General features: G+C 53.6%; 1 protein-coding gene across 3 annotated transcripts in view; it reads right to left on the bottom strand.

Annotated features, from left to right (window-relative positions):
* Positions 1 to 10,129, bottom strand: part of NINJ2 (ninjurin 2) — a 76,600-nt gene continuing 66,471 nt past the window's right edge. For all 3 annotated transcript variants that reach the window (XM_073886942.1, XM_025851995.2, XM_073886943.1), the window contains exons 2-4: positions 1,627 to 1,858; positions 929 to 1,113; positions 1 to 399 (exon numbers count right to left, since the gene is read on the bottom strand). In XM_073886942.1, coding sequence (XP_073743043.1) covers positions 947 to 1,113; positions 1,627 to 1,858 — 399 coding nt within the window. In that variant the 3' untranslated portion in view covers positions 1 to 399; positions 929 to 946. The remainder of the gene's footprint in view (positions 400 to 928; positions 1,114 to 1,626; positions 1,859 to 10,129) is intronic.

The raw sequence follows: 10,129 nt of genomic DNA, 5'->3' as shown, positions 1-10,129 counted from the left end.
TGGATTTGCAGAAAACTTTATAGATAGAGATCATTCCATTTTACAAAAAGGGAAAACTGAGGCCTGGAGCCGAGGGAATGGACAGGTCAGAGGGAAGGGATGAGGTGGATTAAGAAGTTCTGAAGCTGGGCAGGCTTGGCCTTAGGTAGACATGCCTTAAGGTGCGGGAGATGCTACCAGAAAGCAAGGTTGGCAGTACCCCAGTCTGAGCTCAGGACTCCAGACCAAGATGGGATTCACTTAGACTAGTAAAATTGCACGTCTTCATTCAGATGCTCTGGGTAGGGAGCAAGGGCATCTCCTTTGCCCTTCTCGGAGCTCTCCCAGGGGCTGTGGAAAGTGTCCATCAGCCTAGCAGAGCGGGGAGGAAAGAGGCGGAAGCTGTTCCAGACCTGGGACCTGTAGGGGAAGCAGAGAAGAGACGGTGAGGAGGGCAGGCCAGACCAGCGGTCCTCAGACTTTTACTGTGCACACAGTTCCCCTAGCAACCTTTTTCAAATGCAGGTCCCCATTCAGGAGATCTGAAGTGGGGCTGGAGAGCCCATGTTTCCTGCAACCTTCCAGTTGGTGTTGCTGCTGGTCCATGGACCGCAGTGTGAGTAGCAAGGACGGCTGGGCAGTGCCAGGGAGGTATCCCATACTGCATCTTTCCTCTTGCCAGAGGGGCAGAGCCAAGCACTAACCACACTGCCTCCCACCCATCCCAGGCTATAGAACCCCAGCCTGACTGCTGAGGAAGAGTCCCCCGTTAGCAGCAGGAGGGGCCTTCCCGGGCCCGGATCCAAGCTCTTCTCTCAGACCCCCTCCTTGCCTCAGATCTGTCTTGTCCCTGTTACTTGCAAAGATCTTGCTGCTACCCCAAACCCCCAGAGCTGGGAGAAGGGTCACTTGGAGCCTTTGGCCCTGGGGGCCTCCCTTCCTCCCTCACCTGGGTCCCAGGCTGTGTTCAGAGAGGATTCCTTGAGGTCCTGGCAGCCAGGAAGCCTGTCTTGTGTGCCCCGAAGGCTGTAATGAAGACGTTGATGACGACCGTGATGAGGACCAGGATGGTGGCAGCATTGTTGAGCTGGTTCAGCTGCCACTGCTTTCTCACCTCATTGAGGTTCAGCCGTGCTGTGGACGAGTGGGGGAGGGGGGCGAAGGCTCAGCGCGGGGCCACAGCCCAAAACCTCCCTCGTGCACCTCGGAGCCCCGTGTGGCAGAAGGCAAGGGAGGTGGTAGGCATTGGGCTGAGCCACCTTCTCCCTCACTGACCAGGGTGCCGGCATCCACACTGTACATCAAGAAATCGGGATTTGGGCATTTATACCAGGTCTTAAGAGTGGGGATACATGCTCACACAAAAGGCCATAAGGACCTCTGCTACAAGTAAGTGAAGAGAGTCAATTCAGCAGGTGTCGTGGAGGGACCACTATGTGGGAGACCAGGATGTAGGACAGGGAGCCTGCTCTCACTATGTAGTTGTTGTTAGCTGGGCATTTGTAGGTGCGGAGGGCTACCACCAGGTTAGCAGACGGTTGAGAAGTTGGCATGGGCAAAAGCAGGGGGGTGGGGCGCAGGGAAGCAGTCGGGGCTTTTCTTCCCACCAGGGGCCACTGAGGCCCACTCCGGGTCTAGGGTCCTCACCGATGACCACGAGGAGGATTCCGATGACCACCTGCAGGAGCAGAGAGATGCTGATGAGGGTGACGAGGGTGGTGTAGTAATGGGAGGATGGTCCCTGCTCCAGCACTGCTTTCAGACGCGTGGCGTTGGACATGAAGAGGGCCACATCCAGCATGCTCTCTGCCACGCTTTTCTTAGTGGCATAGTGGTTCAGGTTGATGGGCTGGCTCCTCCCGGAGCTGGGGTTCCCAGGCTGTAATAGAGAAAGCGCAGGCTGACCTAGGAGGCTCCTGAAGGGAAGCAGTCGAGACTGGAAAGAGGAGAGAGCTTTTCGAGCTTTCCCTTAACCGGGTGAGGAACTGAGGGCAAGTAACACCCTCCTCAGTTTTATGGCCCGAAAGAAAAGAGTTGGACTAGAAAGCCCTTACGGACCTTTGAACTTTGAAATGATGGTATGTTGTCGTTTATGTTTCCCTACGGTCTCCCACATCTATCTGAAGAAGGGTAGGGGGCGGTGGGGAGGAGTTCTCAGCTGCTTGTAAGAGGTACCACCCTCATTTCATTCTCTATTTTGCCTGAGCCAGGCCTGGCCTCAGGCCTGTCGATTTTCCTCTGCGAGGAAAGCATCTCAAAGACAATAGGAGGAGCTTCGAGGCTTGGGTGGAATGGGAAAGGCATCTCTTCTCCCAAAATGATGAGGCCGCAAGGCGGGGTGCATGGCTTAGCAAATGGGTCAGGAGCTGTGTTTGGATCCCACTCAACCCCGTGGCCAAGGGCACTGAGACCACAGCCGTGCTCATCCGATGCATGTCTGGATGCGTGTATGGATGCATACAGCAATGTGTACTAGTGAAAAGCACCTCATTTAACTTGTTTTTTTTTAATTATTATTTGGCTAGGATTTATTGACATGTAATTTACATTTGATTTGATTTTGAAAAATAAAACAAAGCTCGTATTCTCAAGCAGTCACCAACTCTGAAAGATGGAGTGACGATACAGAACACATGGAGTGGGCCTCTGGGTTGGGTGCAGAAATTCAGACCAGATGCTGCAGGCAATCTGCAGTCACTCAAGAGAACTTGGGTATGTTGTCGGGAGATTAATTTAGGAGTGGTACTCAGGATGGATTGGCCCAGGAGGGCCCAGAAGCAGGGAGACCCGTTGAAAGATTATGGTCTGATTTGGGGTTGGGATGACAAGGGACTGAACCCGAGCAAGCGAGAAAGGAGAGGAAGGGGGAGTTTTGAAAGATGTCACAGCCTGGAGGTAGGGAAACTGACCCCGCAGATGACCACAGAGGTTATCTATTGAGTGGCGGGGGTGGGGGTGGGGTGGGGGGGTGGATGGATGGATGGATGGTTGAGTGGATGGGGCAGTCCCAGAGGGTTCTGGAAGCTCCTTCTGGATGCTGGGTTTATCTGGAGCCCGCTGGCCTGGTTGATTAGGGCCAGGGATGCGAATGCCGGTGCCCGACAAAGGCCCCAAAACCACAGCCTGTGGTTCTAGCCCATTTGGTACAGGTTTGTCCTGGGTACAAGGGACACTTATTAAGTGATAGAGTCTGTGGAGCAGCCCCCAGGCTTCACCACAGTTCAAAGTGCTTCTGAGTGGGGGACGACTGTGAGCAGACTTCCCAGCCCATGGATTTTCCTGTCGGCCATACCCACCCCTCCTCTCCTTATCCTGCCCCCCACTTTGCCCAGTAGCTACAGGCATGGCACTTTCTGCTCCCTCCAAAGCCGGCTCTCAGTTCAAGATCTGAGAAACTTTGAAATTACTGCGTAAGCATCAAAGGAGACCCCTTCTTTTAAAATCTGCCTATGAACAGTGGACCAAACCTGAAACCCAAGGCTCTAGTGTTGTGTTCTGAGCATTGCCCAAAAAGTGTGTGAGGGGCTGGGGGATAGAGGGGGTGGTTTACTTGGGGACACAAAGATCTTCCCAAGTTTTAACAAAAAATGCTGCTCTCTCTAAGTTTTAACAGAGCTGCTAGGCTTCTGTTGTTAAATGGCTCTAAGAAAGCCCTTGTTTCATAGAGGATGTATGAATCACAGTGAGCAGAAGAGGGTGCAGGCCTGTCTTTTCCTCTCTAACCTAGGGCCTGCTCTTATTTTGATTTGTGCTAATTCGGTGCTACTTTCTAGCTAAGGATGCTTTTTCAGTGTCTGGTTGGGTGGCAGTGGGCACAGCTGCAGGGTGCCCCCTCCAAGCCGCAGAGGGCTCCCGATCCCCAGAGTGTCCACATGGTGGCGTACGAGGTCCAAAGAAGTTCCTGGGGGCACCCCGGAGGTGCTGGCACCGGGACGGTGTTTCCCTCTGAGGAATCCGCGGGCAAGACCGGACTGGCCCGGAACCGGACCCCTCGGAGGCCAGGCACGGGGAGCCGGGTTCGCCAGTCTGGCTGGGCCAACCCCAAGCCCAGCAAACACGTGCGTCGAGAGCTCAAGGAAAAACCAATACTGACAGGGCCCTGGGGTGGGGTGGGGTGGGGTGGGGTGGGGCAATAACAGGGACACCCCCTGCCCGCTTCCCCCTACCCCCCCCCCGGGGGGGAGAGGGGCCTCTAGCCCACACTGCAGCCTGGGGGCTGGTGTTAGAGGGGAGATGCTTTGAGACTCAGGAAGAAGTTGCTTTGAAAAGGGTCCCCTCGTGGTAACATCTTTTAAAAGCAGGACAAGGATTTTCTTAATCCTTCTTGGCCAGTTTAGGGGCAGAGGCAGAGGAATGGATGAAATGACCTGACGGCCCTCCCTTACAGCTTGAGGATTCAGCTGGATGAACCCCTAAATCCTGCGGGTTGGCACCCTTTTTACCCACAGCCCGGAGTCCAGGAGCATCCAGGAGCAACCCCGCGAAGGGTCAGGATTAAAGAGGAGGGTGGGGGTGGCGCCGGGTGGCCTGCCTGGTGCCTTAGGAGCTGGCCCTTTAAGGCCGGGCCCAGGCTGGCTGGGAACAAAGGCCCGGGAATGTGGGCTGGGCCGGCCTGCAGAGCCACCCAGCGTGAGTCATTTACATTTCTTGGGACTTGGGAATCCCTGGCTCTTGCCTGTTCCCTCCTCTGGCCTTGGCCAGGGGTGGCCCCTGGCCCCTTGCTGCAGCCTGCAAGGCCGGTGTGTCCGAGCCTCCCCTCCCTCCAACCCACACGCCCTCGCCCCAGCTCCTGGTCCCTTTCATCTGGCTCCTCAGAGCAGGGCCTGGGGGTTAGCACTCTCAGCCTTTGAGCCCGGTTCTGCCTCCGCGCTTGGCACTTGGGGCCTCAGTTTCCACATCTATGGCAGAAGAGGAAAATCCCTTCTCTGGAGCCGGGGGAGGCTATGGGGAGACGGAACTCATTCCGTCTTTGCTTCTCCCCAGAGGAAAGAGAACTCCAGGCTCTTATGTTTTCCTTCAGGCTGGGATCTGTCTTTCAGTGACCCTCTCAGGATCTTCTGTCTGATTCCATCCCACCCCATTCAACCCCTCCGCCTGTACTTGAGGACAGGCGGGACCAGAGATGCCAGAGTCCCTGTTTAAAATGAGGATACCCGTGGAAAAGGCGACACATCAAAATCCGGCCAGCCGATGACACCTGAACACCAGGAGAATTGGGGTTGGTAGGAAGTTGGAGCAGGGGTGGGCGTGGGGGCAGATGGGGGTGGATCCAGAGTCCCATGCTGGAGCACCATGGGGTTCTGGACACCGAGAGGGCATGGGTTTGCTGACTGGGGTGGGATGGAATGGCGGGGCTTGGGGGACAGCCCAGATCCACTCCATAGGTTTCCTGGTTTGCCCGCCTCCTGGGCCTGCCCCAGCACAATCATTTCTTCTCTCTTCCTTGTCCCAACTCAGACTGCCCTGTCACCCTGCTTGTCTTGCCAGGTTGCAGCTCCCTAGGCTGGTGTGGATCCCATCCCTGGAAGTCACCGATTGCGCCATCGTTCTGCCAGACAATTCTGTGTCCCTTCATCCTTGATGACCTATACTTTTGTTGCTTTACAAAACTGGAGTTGGATGGGAAAGGGATGCCTCTTTTAACAGAAAAGTAAACGCATTTTTACATTGTTAATTGACATCATGGTCAGTGGGAACCACAGGCTCCAAGAGATCATTCTGTCCTTTCATAGAAACAAGATTTCAAAGGGGTAAGTAACGGTCCCACCACAAAGCCATGGTGTGTTCAGGACCGGGAGCCTGAGGCCGGCAGGGAGTGCCCTGCGGGGAAGGAGCAGGCCAAGAGGCAGGGCCTTGTGGCAGCCAGGGGGGTATCACAGAGGGCACCCGGGCCCCAGGTTCAAATCTTGGGTCTGCTACAAGCTGGCGGTACGAGCAAGCTGATCGCCACCACGGGGCCGCTTTTCTCCTCTGTGAGATGTGGAGGGTGAGAATACGTGATTTCTTGGGTCCCTCTGAACACAGAGTGATGTAGGAGTGGGGAAGCCCCCTGTCTGAGAGTCTCAGGGGTTGAGGACGTTCTGCGAGAGGCAGAGGCAGGCAGCTGTGGAGCAAGGCCCAGAGGCAGATCCAGTGAGTTCACGTTGCCCCAGGCAGCTCAAGGGCATTGGTGACCCTCCAGTGAGTCATTCCTGTCAGCCCTGAGAAAAGCCATATGTGTGTATCATCTTCCTGTGTACCCGCTCGTACTCAAGGCTGCAGACAAAAGGGGCCCAGAGGAGCCCTTGCCCATTGGCCCTTCTGTTGGTCTCAAAATGACTGACTATCCAGAAAGGCCCGTCTTCTCCTGAAAAGCAGATGGGGACGAGCCAGACCTTTGGAAGGCTGGTTTGGGAAAGGGTGGATCCCAGCCCAGGAAGAATGATTTGCTCAAATGTTTGGATTGCGGTGGCCTACTATGTCAATGTGCCTTTAATTAGGTTCCCGAGATCCCTAGTCCTCTGTCAGAATTAAGTTTGAAAGGGTGCCTAGGGTTTGTCATACTGTGCACAAACTCAGTTCCCTGTTCCCACTGACAGAGTGCATACCTCGCGCCTGGCACAGGGTTGAACGTGGGACATGAGTCATCTTACTGAGTCCTCACAAGAACCCTGGGAAATTGGTGAGGGCATGATCTTTGTAGTTGAAAAACTGGACGCTCAGAGAGTCCAAGCAACTTGCGCAAGTTCACACGGCACAGTTCGTATCCCAGTTTTCTATGTGCCAGACCCTATAATGTTAATCCCCACTCCTCCACCTCCCGGAAGTTGAAGGCATCCTCCTGCTTCCCAAGGAGTTTAGGCTGGAAAATTATAAGATGTGGATTAAGAGGAAAGAAGACAATTTGTCCCCAAGGATACATATGCACCCTTGCTAAGAGGAGGTAAAACACCCTTAGCAAGTGAAACTTGCCTTTAGGCTTTCCTGAGCCTGCAGTGTCCCTGAGCCTCTGTACCATGTGGCAGAAAGAGTACTAGCCTCAAGGTCAAAAGGCTTGGGTTCAAACTGGCAAGAGGTGACCCAGGCAGGGGGGAAGAAGGTAGGGTTAAGAGAGAGACTTGTATCCATACCTTTTGAATTTTGAACCATTTAAATGTTTGAACTGTCTAACAAATAATAACAAATTTGAGGGGTGCCTGGGTGGCTCAGTTGTTAAGCGTCTGCCTTCGGCTCAGGTCATGATCCCGGGGTCCTGGGATCGAGCCCCGCATCGGGCTCCCTGCTCAGTGGGGAGCCTGCTTCTCCCTCTCCCACTCCCCCTGCTTGTGTTCCCTCTCTCGCTGTGTCTCTCTCTGTCAAATAAATAAATAAAATCTTTAAAATAATAATAATAATAATAAATTTGAGACAAAAACAAATATTCACTGTAACAAGGCCAATGGTTAAAACAAAGTAGAAGCTTCTCCATCTGTGGAATGGGAGTAATGTCTGCCCTGTTTAGCACAAAGCTGCTGTTAAAAAGATCAATGAGATAAAGTGGGTGAGTGGGCTTTGAAAACTGTAAAGTATTCAGAGAGATGAGAGAGCAGTCTCTCCCACTCAGGATGATACTTGCACCTGTGGGCCTAGAGGCGTTTTAAATTATGTTGTGACTCAGGGCCTGTCCCAGCCCAAATTTCGAAGGAAGGCATCACTCGTCTTCCCAGCCACCTCTAGGGTCTTTGAAATGCCCCTCTCTGCCCACTCCGCCACCTCTGTCCTCACCTCAGGGAGCCTCACCTTCGAGCTGCCCCATCTGTCAGGGAGGGAAATTCTCAGACAAGCCCACCTATGCTGGGTCTCTGGGGTCTCTGCTGGGACTCAGTGGGGCAGGCCCTCGCAGCTGGCTTCCGTCTACCCGTCTGTCTCTCTAGCCCGGTGCCCTGCTCCTCCTCCCACCCCCAGGAGAGGGCAGAGAGCTAACCTTTACTTATGATCGCTCACTCGGCCCGTGCCAGGCGCAGTGATGCTCAGCAGCCCTGGGCCATACCAGATTACTCACTGTTCCCTGAACACACCCCACCCTTCCCGGCCTGCTCTGGCTCAGCTCTAGGACGAAAGGCCTTTCTTTCCCAAGCCCTCTCCACCCACCAAGCCTCCCCTCCCTTCTAGAACCTGTCCCTGGGCACGCTCTGCCCAGACCCTGGGCAAAGGCTGCCCTGCTCTGTACTGGCCTAGGCTTTGTTTAGACCTCTCTAGATGGCTCCTCCAGTCACCTACTTTACTGTAGGGATTTCATCTTCAGTATACCTGGGTCCCCTCAGTGCCTAGCTTGGTGACTTGCCCCACATTCAATGCACAGTAAAGGATGATAACATTGAACTTCTTTTCTGAGTTTTTTTCTGAAAAGGTAAAAAGAAGGGCTGTTTGAGGGTGAGATTTCACACACGAGGACTTCTGGGCGAAGGGAGTAGTGTTTGGACAGTGAATCTGCCTTTAAAAGAAAAGCCCCTGATCAGGGATAGCCCTTTCCCCCTGGCTGGTATCCAGCCTCAGGGAGTGAATGACTCAGATTGGAAGCTGCCACAGATATTTAGGCCAAAACCTGCGAAGGCCCAGACCCCTGAGGCCTCCATCTGGGGCAGGCGCTCTGACCGAGGGCTTCCCCGTGCCAAGAGCAGTGGATATCACTCTTAAAAATCAACAGTCTCTAAACCACCTCGGGTGGGGTGTCTTGCATGCTCTTCCGGTAATAATAATAATACTCAGCTGACCCAGAAATCTCCAAGCCTTGGGTGCAGGCTTGGTGAAAATCTCCAGCCCTTGGCCCAGGCTGCAAACCCCGGCTTTAGGGCAGGAACACCGGCCACGTGGGCAGAGCCCCCGTACCCCAACCGGGAAGGTCTGCAGTACTACTGTTGTCCACCAGGGCCCCCCCACTCCAGGAAATAGCTCTGGGAGCCCCGGGTTAGCTCCACCTGCCAGGGGCCAGGAGCCCAAGTGCTTTTGATCCCTCTGTGAGTTCAGGAGGTGACAGGGTTGCTTTCTAACAAAAGGGGGCTATATATAAAAGGAAGAGAGTGTGCAGGGAGGGACAGGAAGGCATAGGGGTTGTGATAGGAACCCCAACGGGACCTGTTTCCTCTTTCTTAGGAAGGATTTTCCACCTACCCTGGAAGAGGTCACCTTGTCAGGGGCTTTCAGGAAACACTGTCATCTCAGTTAGAGTCCAAAGTTAATCATGGCTTTGCCACATAGAAATTTCCAAAGATTTTTTCTGTGCTCTCTCCCAATGCCCTCAACGAGAGTACTTTCTGAATTAGCACTTTGCTCTGGGGCTTCCAGACCCATCTGGCATTTGCTCTAGGCCCCACGTTGACTTTGGGGTTCTCCACAGCATTCCCCAGGCTTACCCCACCCATCTCCACTCACTGCAAGCCTCTTCGTCTTTCAAGGGCCAAGAAATTGAGTTAAAGTGTGAACGATAATAATGATAATGCTGTAGGCCAGACACCCCCCCCAACCCAGAAGTGTGTGGTAACAGTCCCGTTTTATAGGTGAAGTCATCAAGGCTCTACGAGATCATCTACCCAAAGCCCCCGTATACAACGGGATGGTCCTAGTGTCAGAATCCTAAACTGATATCCTCTCTTCTATACGGGTGGTTCTTTCACGGTGGTCCCTCGGGAAGCAGCAGCAGCGCCTGGGAACTTATGAGAAATGCAAATTCTCAGGGTCCAGCCCAGACTTACTGAATCAGAAAGTGGGGGGCAGAACCCAGCAATCTGTGTTTTCAAGGGATTCTCCCGCGATCTCAAGCTGGAGGGCCACTGGTCTACACCATGCTACCAAATTGCCACGGTTAGTGCTTACTGTCCTCTGAGCTCAGTGCTGGACCCTTTTGTATTGTTTCTGTGACCGGATGCTTTTAACAACACCTATTTTACAGAGGAGAAAATCGAGACTAGGAATGATCCAGTAACTTTGCCCGGGCTCACCCAGCTGTTAAGTATTAGAGCTGGGATTTGAACCCAGGCAGGCTCTGGAGCCTGGGTGCTTACCCACGACACCATATAGTCCCTGGAAGCATTGGCATGAATCATAAAGCAAAATATCAACATTCCACATGACGGTGTGTGTGAGTTTTTAAGGTCCTCACTAGATTATACATTTTTTAAAAGATTGTATTTAT

This window comes from Callorhinus ursinus, unplaced genomic scaffold (assembly GCF_003265705.2).
Source record: "Callorhinus ursinus isolate GAN/ISIS: 27379988/994484 unplaced genomic scaffold, GSC_fseal_2.0 scaffold74, whole genome shotgun sequence".
Taxonomy (NCBI): domain Eukaryota; kingdom Metazoa; phylum Chordata; class Mammalia; order Carnivora; family Otariidae; genus Callorhinus; species Callorhinus ursinus.
This window is presented reverse-complemented; position numbering and strand designations above follow the sequence as displayed.